The following is a 19983-nucleotide window of genomic DNA, read 5'->3' on the forward strand; positions in this document are numbered from 1 at the left end:
TGAGTAAACAGAGCGAGACTCAGACTCAAAAAAAAGAAGAAAGGTTTTGGGTATAGATAATGGTAATGATTATATAACACCATGAAAATATTTAATGCCATTAACTTGTACACTTTAGAATGGCTAAATAAGTATTATGTATATTTTACAACACTTTTTTAAAAAAATGTTTGCAAAGCTTGAAAAAAACTACTTATATATGTCCTTTGAAAGACATTTGCTATGTTTACTAGTAATTTTCAAATAAATAAATAATGAGTTGAGCCCTCCAATAATAATAATAAAAATCACTGATAGTGTTTTACTTACCCGTTTGGGGCCACTAAATATCTTTCTGGTATTTTCCTTTGATTTATCTCCTTGTTTATTTATGGGTTTCTTTACACTTTCAGGCACACCAGGCAAGTCCTCTGTAAAATCCAAGTTTTCTGAAATAGTAATCAAAACTAGTTTAACTAATACTTCAAACTATCTACCAGACAAGACTCATATATATATATACATGTATGTGTACATATATATACACACACACACACATACATACACACACATAAATAAAAGTAGGGTAAAAATAAAGGGAAAAAACCACCGAGAGATGACAAAATACTCGTAACAATAGTAAATTTCATCTCCCATTTTCACTCTCTGCTTATTCCTACCCTAAGAGAAAATTATAAAACTGATTGCTGTGTATGTGTTCTAGCCTTATTTTGTATAAATGTCAAAAATCAAATATTTTCCAAAATAATTTTCTTACTTCATAGACCCTATCATTGCTGGATATCTGTGGACACTGACACTAATATAGTCTAGATTATACCACACCAAAAATATCAGGTGGTATCTACCTTTAACATTTTCCTATGTTTTAAATCCATTAAAAATAAGGTTGATCTTTAATAAATGCCTGCTTGCATCCACAAAGCCTTCATTTAAAACAACAAAACAAGCTGGGTTCGGTGGCTCAGCCTATAATCCCGCGCCTTTGGGAGGCTCAGATGAGTAGATTGCCTGAGCCCACGGGTTCGAGACCCGCCTGGGCAGGCGAGACCTCATCTCTACAATAAATCAAAACATTAGCAGGGGGTGGTAGCGCGTGCCTGTAATTCCGGCTACTCGGAAGGTTGAGACGGAAGGATCGCCGGAGCCCAGCAGGTCGAGGCTGTGGTGGCCGGGAGCAGCCACTGCACTCCAGTCTGGGTGACAGAGTGAGACTCCAACTCAGAAAAAAAAAAAAATTAAAATTAAAATTAAAAATAAATAAATAAATAAAACAACAAAACAAAATAAGAGGGTAGTTATCCTTGGCAAGAGATATAAAATGACCTAGTATAACATAGGTCAATGATTTGTGGGTCTTCACACAAAACTAACAAAATAATTAGATTCTTCCCAAATGGTTAAAAAAAAATTTTTTTGAGTCAGAGTCTCACCCAAGCTAGAGTGCAGTGACACATTCACGGCCACCGCAGCCTCAAACTGCTAAGCTCAGGCAATCCTTCCACCTCAGCCTTCCAAGCAGCTGGAACTACAGGTACGTGCCACCATGTCCAATAATTTATTTTTTATTTTTGTAGAGATGAGGTCTCGCCAAGTTACCCAGGCTGGTCTCGAACCTGTGGGCTCAGGCAATTCTCTCACCTCCACCTCCCAAAGTGCTGGGATTACAGGTGTGAGTCACAGCACCCAGTCTCTACTTTTTTAAAAAAACAAACAAAAGATTTCCAGCCTCTACTTTTTTAAAACAAACAAAAGAAGATTTTTCTCTATCCCAACTCTTAAAAATGTTTGCTGTTTAACATACTACATGAAGACTCAAATTCCAACTTTGAGTATATTTAACCAAATGAATTCTAATTTTCTTTTTTTTTCTTTTTCTTCTTTTTTTTTTTTGAGTTTGAGTCTCACTCTGTCGCCCAGACTGGAGTGAAGTGGCTGCTCTCGGCCACCGCAGCCTCGACCTGCTGGGCTCCGGCAATCCTTCCGCCTCAGCCTTCCAAGTAGCTGGAACTACAGGCGCGTACTACCACACCCGGCTAATTTTTTTATTTATTTATTGTAGAGATGAGGTCTCACCAAGTTGCCCAGGTAGGTCTCGAACCCGCGGGCTCAGCAATTCACTCACCTCAGCCTCCCAAGGCGCGGGATTATAGGCTGAGCCACCGAGCCCGACAAGTTCTAATTTTCAAATGCTATCTAGTATCTATTTAAAATTTCTGAAAAGTAGTCTAATTTCACAAAGTTTGAAAAGTTTTGGTCAGGTGTGCTAGCTCACGCCTATAATCCCAGCACTTTGGGAGGTCAAGGTGGGAGAATTGCTGGAACCCATGAGTTTAAGACCAATCTGGGCAACACTGCCAGACCTCATCTCCACAAAAGAATTAAAAAAATTAGCTGGGTGTGATGACACATTTCTGTAGTCCCAGCTATTCAGGAGGCTGAAGTGGGAGGATCATCTGAGCCCAGGAGGTTGAGGCTGCAGTGATCGTGTCACTACATACAGCCTGGGCAACAGAGTGAGACCCTGAATCCAAAAAAAAAAAAAAAAAAGTTTAAAATGTTTTAGCCCAAGATGTAAATTTCAGCCACAGATTTTTCAACCCCAAATTAAAATAACTTCTACCAAGGTTAGTATAAGAGCTAAGTAAACTGCAGCAAGACAAGATCTCAGGTAATATATAGCAGTATTTATCATTCTCCTGAGAAAGTAACTACAAAGTTGTTCTGTCCAGCCAGATGCTAAGTGACCATAGCAAGGCTGCTGCAAACTTCTCTTCCCCAGAAAGATTCAAGAAGATATTGGAAGAGTTTTTTTTTCCTTGCTGTGGTGAGTGGAGATGAGGCCATAGGAGTACTCCTGTATATCTCTAGTTTTTAAGATAAGAATGATCCCAATCTAGCAAAGCTATTTTTAGTCCAAATACAGCAAAACGGTAAGTAGTCTTAAGTATAAGTTGCACTGTAAAAGAGAATCTAAGAATACTATTATAATTCTATTTTATCACAATGACATTTCTACAACCCTATCAGGACAAAAGCATTATTTCACATAAACCAATCCTGAAAAACTGTATTTGCTTAAGAAACCTTATAATCCAGAGACTTTCACATATTCTTCCTCACTGGACAGTCAATCCACTTCAGAAAGCCCCTGTCAGGTAATGTCTTAATTATAGTAGAGCTAACCTATTTCTTTTGTTTGTCTCTCACAGTAGAGACTGAACTCCTTGAGGACCTCTAGTCATTACTGGATCTACTACCTTGACACAAATTTTCATGGTTATTAGTGAGTACATACTCACCTAGCACTTTTCAATTGTATTAAACCAACTTAAAAGGGTTTGAGAATGTTCTGAATGTTTATTAATTTTAAGCCAACAATAATAGGTTTTTATTACTTTTAAACTTCTAGTATTTTCCTCATTATAACCATCTATTATCAGTATAATTTTAAATGTCCAAAATCTAACCGTCTCCACTGCATTTGAATTTTCCAAATGGAAACATCAAGATGTTTGGTATCCCTACCCCATATACACATACACTTACACTTAAAAATTTTCAAGTGCTAATGGTTGAATTTTTTTTTTTTAAGAGACAGTATGTGGACACGCACAGTGGCTCATGCCTGTAATCCCAGCACTTTGAGAGACAAAGACAGGAGAACTGCTTGAGCCCAGGAGGTGTGAGCCACCGCACTAAGCCTGGTAATGGTTGAAACTAAAATACACATATGAAGACTCTCTAATCTACAATTTAGTTTCTTACAACTTGGGACCTGATCATTAACATTTAAAATGCTATACCTTTGGATAAGGTAATTTATGGTTCTAAACAGATACTCTCATTAAAACTAAATATAACAAGCTAAAACTAAGTATATAGAAAGAAACTACGTAGCTATTGATATAACCCTGAAAAAGACATTTAAAATAGTCCCTGATTATCCACAAGGGATGCGTGCCAAGACCCTAGTAGATGCCGGAATTACAGGTAGAACACCAAACCCTGTATATACTATGCAGTTCATATACATACATACCTATGATAAAGTTTAATTTATAAATTAGGCAGAGTAAGAGAGCAACAATAATCAAAAACAAAATTGTAACAGTACACTGTTAATAAAAGTTATGTGACTGTGGTCTCTCTCAATTTTATTGTATTGTACTTACTCACCTATCTTCAGACCATGGTTGGCATTAGGTAACAGAAACCACTAAAAGTAAAACTGAGGATAAGGGAGGAACTACTGTACTCATTAAAATTTTTTTAAAATTCTTACCTGTATTATTAGTACTAGACTGACTGTCTTGGGAATTATCATTGCTTTCTGGGGGAAGCTGCAAAGAGGGTGATGGAGCTGTTTTAGTTCTTTTTTTGCTTGTCTTTCTTTCCACTTGACAGTCATCATCATCATCATCTTCACTTTCACTGAGATCATCAAAGCCAAAATATTTAATTTTGTAATTAGAACTTCCAGAACCTCCTTCATCACCTCCTGTCTCATCATGATCTTCAAAACCAAAAAATTCAAGTTTAACATCCTTTTTGGACTTAGTATTACTAGGTCGAAATCTAGTAGTGGTCTTAGAAGTTGCAATATCTGCCTTTTTTCTGAGACGACCAGCTTCTCCCAAATCTGCAGGAGTGGATGCAGTGAATTCATCCATGCTGCGTTCCATAGTATCCTGTATAGTAACATTACAAACTGACAAGCAAGATGGATGTAAAACAGTATAATCTCTAGTCCGTCCAACCGTCCCTCTAAAACTGGTCCCACAACTTACACCACCTCTCTTTGCCTGATTCAGGCCATCTTTACTTGATTCACTGTTTACTTTGGCTAAAGCCTGACTGGTGCCATCCATTAGCTTATCAAAATTTGATGCTCCTTGTGAGGATTTTGCTTTATTGGCCCTACAGTACGTCCTACAGTTAGTTGGCCTAAGAACACTTTGTACAATGTCTTCTTCAATGGCTTCATTCAGATTTTCCAATCGATTTTTTAAATCCTCATCCTTCATCTCCAAAAGGGGATCACTATCCAAACTTAAAATACAATCTTCTGATCTGATATCTTCTAAATCATTATCCCATTCATATAAACCAGTTCTTACGGATCCCTTGATTGGAGATATTTCTGATGGTGATTCTGACCTTTTCCCAAACTGGGAGTTCCAAGTCTCATTTGATTCCTTGATTTCATCAGCTTTGTATCCAGAAGCCACCACAGTTTCTGTACTAGGTTTCTTGTTACTGTCTTCAGCATTTTTGTGGATATGATGACTATTCTTTTCATGTTCCTCATGAAAATTCTCCACTTTATCTATAAAATAAAGTCAAAAACATGAGTGGCATCAATATAAAAATTAACAAATAACAGGAATATTTAACTAATTAAAAGCAGAGAATCAATCTCCAAACAACTGCAATAATTTTAAATTGTGAAGAAATTAATGTTTATATAGCAGATATCTCCTCTTCTACCTTTTCAGTATAGCTTTAATGTCTTCTAGTGACCTTTCCCCAGGTATCCAAGTCCCTTAAAATTGTTACCCTAAACTTCTCACAAGAAATTTCAGCAATGTTAAGCAATTTAATCAATTCAGAATGACATGTAAATGATTAAGCCAAACGTTCTCAGGGATATTATGGGCTTTTCGAATAATGATGCTAAAATTAAAAATTATTTAGTAAAACCTAAACCATTTTAACACAATTACCTGGCAGCAGTGTTTGTATTTATCTGGGATAGGGCTGCCCATTTGACATGCTAGTTTCCATCTAGAAACCTGTCCACAGGTTTCTGATCCTTTTTCTAATCCTAAAAGCCATATAACCTCAAGATACCTAGGTTAGGTGACTAACAGTGGCTGTTCATGCATATCAGCCATTAGTAAATTGCAGCCTGCCTATTCATATTGTACTTGAGAAATTCATTTGTTGCCTTCTATTTTTATCACTAGAAACATTTTTTTACCTTTCCAAATGAGAGACAGAAATATAATTCCAGCTAGTATTATGATTAATTGTTTCAGCACTTATTAGTAGAAAACCACTGGCAAAATGTTTACTGTATGTCAAACACTAAAATTACTTTTAAAAAATGCACATACATTAAGAAAAGCTATTTACAAATCTCAATTGATAAGCCATCAAATACAGATTCATAATCTTTAATGCTATCCAATGGGTTTAAATGTAATTTAACAGGTTAAGATTTGGTAATATATTTTAAAATTAAAAACATACCTGTCAAAGAAATGGACTTACCCTTGAAGCCAGCAGTTTTATTTACAAATATTTACTCCACAAATAACTTCCCCTGAGCATGAAATAACAAAGAAACTGACTACAACATTGGTTCCTGCTTTTTGCTTTCATAAACAATACAAACACCAATCAATAAAAACAAACTGAATTATCCTACAACCACACACATGAATACTATGTAATCGTTAAAAAGAATCAGGGAGCTCTATATTGTGTATAGCTATGGAAGCTCTTAGAGATGGGAATGACTAACGAATAAGGGAAAAAATTTCTTTCATACTTATTGAATTGTATACTGTGTATAAGTTGTCTATTCAAAAGCTAAACCAAAAGACCAAGCACGGTGGCTCACACCTGTAGTAATCCCAGCACTCTGGGAGGCCAAGGCAGAAGGACTGCTTGAGTGCAGGAGTTCAAGACTAGCCTGGACACATACCAAGACTCAATCTCTACAAAACAATAGTAATAATAATAACTGGCCGGGTACAGTGGCACACACCTGTAGTCCCAGCTACTCAAGAGGATGCGGTAGGAGGACTGCTAAGCTCAGGAGGTTAAGGCTACAGTGAGCTATGATCAAGCCATTGCACTCCAGCCTGGGTAACAGAGTGAGATCCTGTCTCAAAAATATATAAGAATTAAAAGCTGCCAAATTTACATATTAAGTACCTAAAAGTTTAACAATAGTACATAGTAACCTTATCTGTTAAATAAATATGTGTATATATATTTTTAGAGTTTGTATTGTTTATGAAAGCAAAAAGCAGGAAACAATTTGCTTTGATGGGGATAAAAATGAAGCAAAACTGGCTATGAATTGATGTTTATTGAAGTTGGAGATATATATTAACATACACACAGAGATATATACATTTGTATATCTGTATGCTAGTCTATACACGCAAACATATGTACTTCCTTCACCCTTCGTATAAGCAAGTGAAGGCACTTCATTTTACTTCTCATGAGCAATCATTACATAGATAAGGAAAAGAGGTCCAGAGAGGCAAGTAATTGCAAAGGTTGCCAGTGACACCAACAGCCAAAAGAAATTTCATAAAAAGACCCATAACAAGCTATATTACATTAAACTACCTCTAGTGGTGGCTGCTAAGAATTGAAATAATAGAGCAGATAAACCCATATAAATCCACATTAATAGAACAGGTCCAGATGAAGTAGTTAAAAATCTAGTGCAAACAGCAAGTGTTTATCACATGATGTACTGAGGACTAAATTTTTAAAATTTAATTTTATATCTTTTTTTAATAGATTTTATTTTATTTTTTTATTTATTTTATTTTATTTTTTTATTTTTGAGTTGGAGTCTCGCTCTGTCACCCAGGTTGGAGTGCAGTGGCCAGTCCCGGCCACCGCAGCCTCGACCTGCTGGGCTCCGGCAATCCTTCCACCTCAGACTTCCAAGTAGCCAGAATTACAGGCATGTGCTACCATGCCCGGCTGATTTTTTGGTTTACTGTAGAGATGAAGTCTCGCTGCCCAGGCGGGTCTCAAACCCGCGGGCTCAGGCAATCCACTCATCCACTCACCTCAGCCTCCCAGAGGTGCGGGATTACAGGCTGAGCCACAGAGCCCGGCTCATTTTATTTAATTTTCCTTTGGTCAGAAAATTATTCTAGCTGAGGACTAAATTTAAACAAAGTCTACGACTTCTAAGAAGTCTGTACAGATGATAGAAAGTGGCTTCAGGGACCGTAACCCATAAAATACAGCTCAAGTAACTAAAAGATTTAATGGGGGGGCAGGGGAAGCTGCCATTGCATAAAGCTGCCTTATCAGAGTGTCATGAAAAGAGAGAATAAACTTATTCAATGTGAAGAAATCATCCCAATTCAAAGAAATCATAAAAATTGAGGACAGGCACAATGGCACACGCCTGTAAAGTCAGCACTTAGGGAAGCTGAGGCAGGAAGATCGCTTGACTCCAGGAGTTCGTGGCTGCAGTGAGCTACGATCATGTCACTGCCCACTGCACTCCAGGCTGAGTGACAGAGCAAAACAAACAAAAAAGGATGAGTAAGAGCATTAAAGATCAATTAGACCTGTCCCAAAAAGGGGAGGCCTAGGAAGAAGAACGCTCCTTTGTCACAGAACATGTGATAAAATGGGACTTAAAATTAATAACTTAGGCTCTATAAAAAACAGTTAAGAGATGGCAATGGCAAGTCACAGACTTGAAGAAAATATCTGCAATAAAGATATCCAATAGGCTGGGTTTGGTGGTTCAGCCTATAATCCCAGCACTTTGGGAAACTGAGGCAAGTGGATTGCTTGAGCCCGTGTGTTCTAGACCAGCCCGGGGAACTTGGCGAGACCTTATCTCTACAATAAAATAAAAAATTAGCCGGGCACGGTAATGTGCGCCTGTAGTTCCGGCTACATGGAAGGCTGAAGCAGAAGGAGCGCCAGAGCCCAGTGTGCCAACGCTGGGATGGCCGTGAGCATGCCACTGCACTATAGCCTGGACAACAAAGTGAGATTTCAACTAAAAAAAAAAAAAAGATATCCAATAAAAGACTTGTATCCAGAATATATAAGAGCTCTTAAAGTTCAACAAGAAAATAACTCAATTAGAAATGACCAAAAATTTGAGCAGATATCACCAAAAAAATTATACTGACATCAAATACACACAGAAAAAATGCCCATCAATAGTTATTAGGGAAATGCAAAAGGCTAAACCTTAATATATCAGGAATCCCTAAACATCATCAATAAGCCCAATGTCACAGTAGAGAATGAAGCTAGGAACAATTCATTTTAAAAAACTATAAGTGAATTAAATAACTTATGAAAAGATACTCACTTTCATTCACAATTAAAATTCAAAGTAAAACTAAGTTGAACTATATTTATACTTATTAAGTCCTCAGTATGTGCCGTACTGCTCTAAATATTCTCTATCTGTTAATTCAATTGATTCGATAGCCACCAATACTGTCAACTGGGTAGATACTAATACAAGTTCATAATCCCTTATCCACAATTACAACAACCAAAAAGTTCTAAATAATAAAAGGTTTCTCACACATTTTGAAGCAAAATCTTACTGCAACTGAAGTGAGGCTATTTATAGTATTTACCCCACTTAACAATGATATTTTATTTTTCTGAACAGTCTTTGATTAGAGAGCACCACTTCAGATCCTAATAGTAATGTTAATGTAAACTTTCCAAATTCCAAAATAATTCTAAATTCGAAAACACATCTGACCCAAAGGTTTCAGAGAAGGAAATGTAAGCCTGTATCTCATTCCACAGATGAGAAACAGAAGGTTTAAATTACTGGTTGACGGTTACAAAGTTATTCTCCAAAAAATAAAGCAACTTATTAAAAACACACACACACACTAAAAGCAACCCGAAAGTCTGATATCAACAAGGAACTGGCTAAGCAATTTATAGCATATATAAAAATCGACAACGTGACAGTATTTTTTCAAAGGGAAAGGAGAGGAACAAAAAGAAAACTGTTAAGATACCGATGTAGAATTATCTCTAAGATATATTAGGTGAAAGAGTAAGATAAAAAACAGCATGTTATAATATTGTGAATTTAAATAAACACACAAGTATACACATGTACATACACACATTTTTAACTTCTTATACTGCTTGTATGTGCACAGCATATATCAGAAAGGCTGAAATAAATAACAGTAAATGGTAATTCCAGAGAGAATTGGGGCACCTGGAAAAAAGAACTGGGAGGGAAGTTTTTAACCAACACCATATTGAACTATGTGCAAATACAATATTTTAAAAATAAAAGTGGTGCACATCCTAAAGTGAAAAAATTAAACACAAAAAATAAATGAGACATTTTTCTACCTTTTAAATAGACGAAGTTCAAAGTTTGATAGTAGGAAGATAATGCCAAGGGGAAAAAATAAGTCACACTGCTAGTGGAAAATTCAACAATATCAACTGAAAATTTAAATGGATATGCTCTTTCAATGTCAGTTCTAGAAACATCTCCTACCACTATATTGAGACATGTGAGAGCATGCCCAAAGACATTTTTTAAAAGTTAAACGCAGCATTTATTTGTAACAGCAAAAGACTAGAAATAGCCAAAATATCCACAAGACTTTTATAGTACATCCAGACAATGAAAAAGTATGAAATTGCTAAAAAGGACAAGGTAGAGCTATAAATATTGGTAAGTATACATCTTAAAGATTTTAAGTGTTTTTTGTTGTTGTTGTTTTTGAGTTGGAGTCTCACTCTGTCGCCCAGGGTGGAGTACAGTGGCATGCTCACAGCCACCACAGGCTCGACCTACTGGCCTCCACCTCAGCTTTCCAAGTAGCTGGAACTACAGGTGCGAGCTACAATGCCCAGCTTATTCTTTGATTTATTTTAGAGACAAGGTCTCACCAAGTTGCCCAGGCTGGTTTCAAACCCCCAGGCTCAGGCAATCCTTTTGCCTTGGCCTCCCAAAGTGCTGGGATGACAAGCTGAGCCACTGCACCCAGCCTCTTTAAGTGTTTTTAAAAGCATAATACACTACACACACACACACACACACACATACACACACACACACACACACACGCACACACACGCACACACACACACTAACACACACACACTCACTCGCACTCTCTCATTTGTGCTTTTAAAGAACATATACATAAATAAGTTTGCTGTGCATAGGAAAAATTGTGAAAAGATATGTAAGAAATCGTTAACAGCATTTGTTTGGTGAAAGGAAATTGACTTTTCACTGTCAACAAAGGCATGTGGCCATTTTTCAGAGGTACCTAAAATGGCACAGGAAAAACATGGCACATCTTCTTAAGTGAATCAAATCTTTAATCAAAGATTTGAAAGGTAAAAAGTACCCTGAAGCTGTTCAATAGCTAATCAAAGCATTTTTATATTTTATAAAGCATACCTATAAAACACAAAATTTACATGCAATTTTAAAGATAAAACAGTAAACTAAAAACTATTTCAAAAGTACTACCCAGCTAGACTCAATACACAGAACAGTCCAAGTTCAAGCAACCTCCTCTTACCCTCAACAAAGCCTTACGGCCAACTGCCCTGGCTTAGCTGTACCCAAGAAGCTTGTTTGCTCCCTGTGGCCCCCTCCTTAAGCTGTCTATCTCTGCCCCACCCTTGCATCAGGAAGACAGTAACTATACCACAAATCCCAGCATTCAACCAGTAGGCCTTGGGCTTCCATTTCAGGTGGCAATTAACTATTCAAACTAGATACACATATCCCTGGAGGTACAAAAAGACCTTCCAAAACATACACAGGTACAATAATGCTTTAAGGTAATTTATTTCTAAATCCCTAACTTCTGAATGCGCTCTGGTCCAAAAACTGATTTGTCAACTCACCTGGGATCGATCAATCACTCCCTCCCACATTACAAACAATGGCATATTGATCACCTGTCCCTAATCTTACTATAGTACATGTCCCCAACTCTGGCATAACCTATAAAGAAATAATGTGAACAGATTGTTGGTATCTGTGCTTCATAATTAAGTGACTCATATCTGGGTAACAAATCCTTTGCCTGTCAGGTGGTTTCCAATTGACTGCTTTCTACAAAACTGAAGCGATCTAATAAACTGATTCATTATTAAAATAAATTTGTGATGATTATTACCTCATGCTTTATCCAAATAATAGAAACTGTTAGAATAAAACTTTCTATTTTTATCTTATTTTGTCAATAGATGGTTTCTCAACATTTACATGTATCAAAAAATAGAAATAAACTGAGTACAATAATGTGCACTAGCTACCCAGGTACTCAGGAGGTTGAAGCAGGAGCATATCTTAAGGCCAGGAATTTGAGGCTACAATGAGCTATGATCATGCTTGTTAATAGCCACTGCACTCTAGCTTGGGCAACACAGTGAGACTCCGTTAACCAAAAAAAAAAAAAAAAAAAAAGAAAAAACGAAGAAAATCAATCCCAAAACTTTTTATTCCAAAATCTTTCCTTATTCTAACAATAATATTCATCCACATAAATATCAAGTGAAAAAACCCCACCCATCACTTTAATGCACATTTCCAATAAACTTTATCTTTTAATATGTATAGCATTCATATTATTTGATCAATTATGCACTAATAATTACAGTCATAATGTAGCATCATTTTTTAATAGTTTAGAGCATTATAGTCACAGAATATTTCCAAGAGTTTAAATGTAAATGCATATATAGCCAGCACAGTGGCTCACGCCTATAATTCCAGCACTTTGGGAAGTGGGGGCAAGAGGACTGCCTGAGCCCAGGGGTTCAAGACCAGCCTGGGCAACTTGGCGAGATCTACTCTCTACAATAAATAAAAAAAACTAGCCAGGTATGTAGTAGTTTCCAGCTGTAGTTCCAGCTACTTGGAAGGCTAAGGCAGAAGGATCACCTGAGCCCAGCAGGTCAAGACTGCAGTAGCCAAAATTGTGCCACTACAATCCAGCCTGGGCGACAGAGTGAGATTCCGATTCAAAAATAAAAGATAAGGTGGGCTCAGTGGCTCAGCCTATAATCCTGCACCTTTGGGAGGCTGAGGTGAGTGGATTGCCTGAGCCCGCGGGTTCGAGACCCGCCTGGGCAACTTGGCGAGACCTCATCTCTACAATAAATCAAAAAAATTAGCCAGGTGTGGTAGTGCACGCCTGTAGTTCCAACTATTTGGAAGGCTGAGGCGGAAGGATCGCCGGAGCCCAGCAGGTCGAGGCTACAGTGGCCGGGAGCAGCCACTGCACTCCAGTCTGGGTGACAGAGTGAGACTCCAACTCGAAAAATAAAAATAAAAACATAAAATAAAAGACTACACATAAATACTATATTCATTAGGATAAAATACTGATGGGGAAGTGGCACCAAAAAGAAAAAGAAGCAGTATAAATATTCTGGCTATTAAAGAAGAGCTTGTTCTTGTATTTTTTTTAACATATGAAAGTGAACAGCAAGTAATTATGGCATTTGCAAGCATGAAAGTAATTATGGAAAAAGACAAATAGCTACTTTGAGGGTAAGGAAGGCGGAAGGGATGCAAGGAAAAGCTTCTGAAGTGACTGGCACAATTCAATTCTATTTCTTAACCTAGGTGGTGGTTACAAGAGTGTTGCTCTTCTAATAATTCATTATGCTAGACATGTTGTATGGCTTTCTGTATCTGTTTTATTATTATTATTATTATTATTATTGAGTTGGAGTCTTACTCTGTCGCCCAGACTAGAGTGCACTGGCCACGCCTGGCCACTGCAGCCTCAACCTGCTGGGCTCCGGCGATCCTTCCGCCTCAGCCTTCCAAGTAGCCGAACTACAGGTGCACGCTACCACGCCTGGCTAATTTTTTGATTTATGGTAGAGATGAAGTCTCGCCAAGTTGCCCAGGCGGGTCTCGAACCTGCGGGCTCAGGCAATCCACTCACCTCAGCCTCCCAAAGCACAGGATTACAAGCTGAGCCACTGAGCACGGCTATTTTATTATTTACAAGATAAAAATGTTAAAAGAAATGACTATGATGTCTAACTTACAGGTTTTATTTTTTAAATGCCAGTATTTACAGGAAATTATATTCTTTACAAGCACTTAAATTTGAGATGAATATTTTCATGACGAGCAATCCCACACCTAGGTAATTACTCAAGAGAAATGATGACATACAAAAACTTAAAAATGAATGTTTATAGCAGTTTCATTCACAATGTCGCAAACTGGAAACAACCCAAATAGCCTTCAACTAGGGAATGGAATGTGATACATACAACACAACAGAATACTGCTCAGAAATAAAAAGAAATGAACTACTGATATATGCAACAACATGTGACATTCTTTTTTTTTTTTTTTTTGAGTTGGAGTCTCATCCTGTCCAAGTAACCGAACTACAGGCGCACAAACCAGGCTGGAGGTGCAGTGGCACGCTCACAGTCACCACAGCCTTGATCTGCTGGGCTCAGGCAATCCTTCTGGCTCAGCAGAACTACAGGCACATGCTCCCACATCTGACTAATTTTTTTTTAATTTATTGTAGAGACGAGGTCTCATCAAGGTGCCTAGGCTGGTCTCAAATCCCTGGGCTCAGGCAATCCTGAGGTTGAGGTTGCAATTAACCATGTTTGTACCACTGCACTCCAGCCTGGGTAACAGAAGGAAAACTCAACTCAAAAAATACATACATAATAAAAATAAAAAATAAGGGCTGGGTGTGGTGGCTCACACCTGTAACCTCAACACTTTCAGAGGCCGAGGCAAGAGAAGTGCCTAAGCTCAGGAGTTTGACACCAGTCTAAACAAGACGAGACCTCATTTCTACAATAAATAAAAAAACAACCCAGGCATGGTGGTACGTGCCCATAGTCCCAGCTACTTGAAAGGCTGAGGTAGAAGTCTGAGTCCAGCAGGTTGAGGCTGCAGTGGCCGAGATCATGCCACTGCACTCCTGCCTGAGTGACAGAGTCTGACTCAAAAAAACATAAAAATAAGAAATAAAAATAAAAACAAAAGCACTATGCTAAATGAAAGAAGCAATATTTAAAAGACTATACACTGTACAACGTATATGACATTTCGAAAAGATAAAACTGGCCAGGCTGGTGGCTCATGCCTATAATTCTAGCACTTGAGAAGCAGAGGTGAGAGGACTGCCTGGGCTCAGGGGTTCAAGACCAGCCTGAGCAACATGGCGAGACCCTGTCTCTACAGTAAATCAAAAAATTAGTCGAGCATGTTGACGCATGCTTGTAGTTCCAGCTACTTGGAAGGCTGAGGCAGAAGGATCACCTGAGCCCAGCAGGTCAAGACTACAGTGGCCATGAGCATGCCACTGCACTCCAGCCTGGGCAAGAGTGAGACTTCAACTCAAAAACCTTAAAATAAAATAAATAAAATAAAAAAGATAAAATTATAGGGACAGAAAATAGATCAGTGAATGCAAGGGGTTGGAGGTGGGAGAAAGGAACTGACCACAAAGAAGCATGAAGTAACTTTACAGAGTGATGAAAACATTCTATATCTCAACGGTGGTGTAGTGATTACATAACTGCAGGCAGTTCTCTAGATTTTTACTTTTTTTCCTTAGATAGTGCACCAGCTATCTTCCATTTGTCCTTCCAAGTCCACTCTCCATCCTGACCTCAGCCCTAGGAGGCTGACCTGTATCAAAAGGTTTCCTGAAACTCAGGTTTCCACTGAGTTGTATTCATGAGGAGCCTCAGTAGGATAAAGGAGGAAAGGAGAGTTAGGCTCCAGGATTTTTCTCTTTCCAGGCCTCTCAACAGAAGGACACTGCTTCTCTTAAGGTGGCCTCCTCTGTATGGGTTAGGTAATCCCTTGACCCTTTGCGACTGAATGATAACAGCTTCATTGCAACTAATCAAGAGAGAGCACCATCTCTTGTGGTTTCCCTACATTCCTCCCATGCCTTTGTAAATAGCCCTTTTATATATAAATCTTCCTCTTAGTACCCTAATTTGGGCATGTCATTTGTTTCCAGTTGGGATTCTGACTGACAAAGATGCAAACTTTAAAAATATATGAAAGGGGGAAAAAAGTATGAAACGGGAGACAGTTTAGGGAATGTGTGAACAAAAAAGGCTGATAACACGGTTCCAGGAAAATTTGGTGCTAAGCCATAATGACTCCCATCTGTTTCTCTGAGTTATGATACAAAATGTAAACACAACTTGTCCTGTACTCTGAATTATCTTCTTTAATATTCATAATGTTTCTATAGGGACCCAAAGTGTAAATATATATTTGTACCCCCTGAAGCTATTGAAATAAAGAAAAAAATAATACATTTTTTAAAATGTAAACAGTTTGTCACTTACTTCTTCCTACTCTAATACTCATAATCAATCTGTACTTCTTTCCCACCTCCTAATCAAATAAATCCTCTACCACCAACAACCATACAAGTACCCAGGTCTCAGTGTTCAGCATATCCCAGCATAGATATATCTGGGGTTCATTCTATCACTTTCTTTCCCTAGCCGACACTTGACTAAGGATGACTTTTATTCCGCAGCCCTCCCCCCACTATCTATCAAAATAGGATGTGTTTTGGGTCACTGACATTCTGACTTTCCAGAGGCTCCTTATAAAATGCCTACCCTTTATCATAAAAGCCCCTTGAGTTTTGGCATGCCGTCTAACTAGTTACCATCTAATCTTCTAATACGTTTCGTCCAACAACCTCTTATTCATCCTTCATTTAAGAATCTAGTTTTGCTATCATACGAAATTCCACCAAATTCCAGTGCTCTGGCCTCCCAGTTCTCAAACCTTATCTCATCATCAACAATCTTCTCCCATGTTCCATCTGGAAACTTGTATGTCATATGTTCCAAAATGTTTCACCTTTTAAATATTAGCATCAGATTACCTACAATTTACCAACCATCCAACTTGCTTGTTCTAGTGCTCCCTTTCTTGACTCTTATTTAATAAGACTCAGTATACTGCACCTCTACTCCCTTTCACCTATTCATGGGCAGATGCTAAACACTAAGCTCCACAGTCCATCATCTCAATCGCTCTCTGGTCAATATCTTAAATTCCCATGCTTCTCTATCTCAACATTCCACATGCTGTCTGACAAATGTCAATCAAGGATAATTCTTTTTTTTTTTTTTTTGAGTTGGAGTCTACTCTATCACCAAGGCTGGAGTGCAGTGGCTGGGTTTCAGTGATCCTTCCGCCTCAGCCTTCCAAGTAGGCGGAACTACAGGTGCACGCTACTGCGCCCAGCAAATTTTTGATTTATTGTGGAGACGAAGTCTCACCAAGTTACCCAGGCTAGTCTCGAACCCGTGGACTCAGGCAATCCTCTCGCCTCAACCTCCCAAAGTGCTGGGATTACAGGCTGAGCCACCAAGCCCAGTCAAGGATAATTCTAATTATCTTATCCAATATTCTGTACTCTGTGCAGGTTCCAGAAAACGGGGCCTACTAAAGGAGGGTATTAAAAAAAAAAAAATACTCACATGAGTAGATTAGTAACCATGCGTTTTTAGTGACAATGACCTCAACTAATTTCTCAGTAATGTCCAGAAATACTTTCTCTTTAGACATCTCACTCTCTCACTTTAAGTAACTTCTGTCTGAACCCTTTCCCGCTCCCCTTAATCCATATTACCCTGCCCTTTGTAATTTCTTTCAGAAACGAACTTTTCTCAGCCGGGCATGGTAGCGTGCACCTGTAGTTCCAGCTACTTGGAAGGCTGAGGTGGAAGGATAGCCGGAGCCCAGCAGGTTGAGGCTGTGGTGGCCGGGAGCGGCCACTGCACTCCAGTCTGGGCAACAGACTGAGACTCCAACTCAAAAAAAAAAAAAAAAAGAAATGAACTTTTCTGTCACTTTATGGAGGAAAAGAAGTGTTTTAGTCATCAACCATTTTGTCTTCAATCCTCCCACTAAGCTTACATTTTTACCCATTTTTCTTCCTGTCCAGGAAACGCATCATCTTTTCTCTGAAGACCACTCTCTGCTTTGAATCCCATGCATTAAATCTTCCATAATACCTCATATCCCTCTAGCTGCCCTTTCTCTTCTCCTCCCTTTAAACATCTTTAACAAGCAATGAACACTTGTTACCCCTATCTCCTCACTCCTGAGACCACTCCAACCCAAGCTGCAAATCCAATGTCTACTGTGCAGTCCTCATTTTAATTGACTGCAGTAGTATTTCAATTCAGTTGAACTTTTCGGAAACATTTTTCTACTGGCTTCTGTAAGATAGGACTTCCTTGATTTCCCTTAAACTGCTCTAGCTGTTCCTATTTAATTTCCTTTTCTAGTTTCTCCCTTTTCTCTCCATCTAATGGTATTAGTTCATCACAGCACAGTCCCAATATTTTACCCTCTTGCATTCTCCTTACTGACTTTATCTAATCCTTTATTTTCAAATAACATTTATATACTTAATTTGTAATTCATCACCGCTAATCAAGATTTCTTATCTCAAGAGTACCTGAATGATTAATGTTTATATATCTAACCCTGAATTGTATCCCACATCTCGAAAATAAATAAATAAAAGATTTCTTATCTCAGCTCTATCCCAGTAAATCTGCCACTTAAACATATTTCAAATATCACAAGCCTAAAGTCCCCAAAATCAAACTCATAAACTTTCCTTCACAATGTTCCCTACCTCAGTAAACGACACTACCATCTGCTCAGCTGCTCACATTACAAAGCTGAGAATCATTCTTGATGTCTCCTTCTTCCTCATCACTCATGTCACCAAGTTCTGCCACTTTTATCCTTTCTCGGTGCACCAACAGGTCTCAAGTTAAATGTCAGCCTTGCCTACACATCCTCACCCTCAAACCAGGCAAATAAGCCTTATACATTCTCACACCACCCTGTATTTTTCTTTAATTTTCAGTATATTTGTTATTCTTTGTTCTGTCTTCCCCACTAGAAAATGGAAAAGACAAGAACTCAGTCCGTTTTTCACAGACACTAAACTATAGCTGGATGGTTGGAAGGCATCCCCTATACCTTCTGATGAGCAAATTTTCATCTCTTCCATCAGGGTTCTGGGAAAGGTGAGGACCACCTCCTGAGGGCACAAGGACTGGACCAGAAAAATGCATGAAGTATTATCAGGGTTTAAGTTCTAAAAGTCTAGGATACATGTGGAAAATGCTCTGAAAAGCATAAAGTTATTATATAAATGTATTTTCATTGTGCTTGAAGCTGGCTATTTATCATATCCAGCAGAACTCAATAAATGTTCCTAAACGGCAGAAAATATGTTTATACATTACCCCATAGCTGACATTCAACCTGGATCTAAGGAGAAACTTGTTAGCAGTCTCCTGTGCTTTTGTTAATGCTCAAACCTTAAGAATCATCCGCCTTTTACTCAGAAAATCTTTTTTTTGAGTTGGAGTCTCACTCTGTCGCCCAGACTGGAGTGCAGTGGCCGCTCCCGGCCACCGCAGCCTCCACCTGCTGGGCTCCGGCGATCCTTTCCGCCTCAGCCTTCCGAGTAGCCGGAATTACAGGCTCGCGCTACTACACCCGGCTGATTTTTTGATTTATTGTAGAGATGAGGTCTCGCTGCCCAGGCGGGTCTCGAACCTGCGGGCTAGGCAATCCACTCACCTCAGCCTCCCAAAGGCGTGGGATTACAGACTGAGCCACCGAGCTAGAAAATCTTTTTTTAAGAAATAAAAGGCTCAAACCTGTAATCCCAGCACTTTGGGAGGTAGAAACAAGAGGACTGCCCAAGCCCACATCTCTACAATAAATCAAAAAATTAGCTAGGTGTGGTGGCGTGTGCCTGAAATTCCAGCTACTTGGAAGGCTGAGGCACAAGAATCTCCTGAGCCTGGAAGATCAAGGCTGCGGTAGCCATGACCATGTGACTGCACTGTATGTACTCCAGTCTGCCTGGGTGACAGAGTTAAGACTCCAATTCAAAAAAAAAAAAAAGAGAGAGAGAAAGTTCTGCTTTAAAGCAAGGTCAATTATTTAAAATTATAGTGCTTGGTCAGGCTTGGTGGTATAGTCTGTAATTCCACACTTTGGGAGGCCGAGGAGAATGGATTGCCTGAACCCGTGGGTTCGAGACCAGCCCGGGCAACTTGGCAAGACCTCGTCTCTACAATAAATTTAAAAATTAGCCAGGTTTGGTAGCGCGCGCCTGTAGTTCCAGATACTTGGAAGGCTGAGGAGGAAGGATCACC

General features: G+C 38.7%; 1 protein-coding gene across 2 annotated transcripts in view; it reads right to left on the reverse strand.

Moving 5' to 3' along the window:
- WAPL (WAPL cohesin release factor) overlaps nucleotides 1-19983 on the reverse strand; it is an 84113-nt gene that overhangs the window by 56736 nt on the left and 7394 nt on the right. The window contains exons 2-3 of one of the 2 annotated variants that reach the window (XM_008060097.2): nucleotides 4286-5329; nucleotides 310-428 (exon numbers count right to left, since the gene is read on the reverse strand). In XM_008060097.2, the coding sequence (XP_008058288.1) occupies nucleotides 310-428; nucleotides 4286-5329 (1163 nt within the window). The remainder of the gene's footprint in view (nucleotides 1-309; nucleotides 429-4285; nucleotides 5330-19983) is intronic. The other variant, XM_021713401.1, reaches the window with a different exon arrangement.

The sequence above is a fragment of the Carlito syrichta genome, unplaced genomic scaffold (assembly GCF_000164805.1).
Source record: "Carlito syrichta isolate Samal-C Ts95f unplaced genomic scaffold, Tarsius_syrichta-2.0.1 Scaffold304516, whole genome shotgun sequence".
Classification (NCBI taxonomy): Eukaryota; Metazoa; Chordata; class Mammalia; order Primates; family Tarsiidae; genus Carlito; species Carlito syrichta.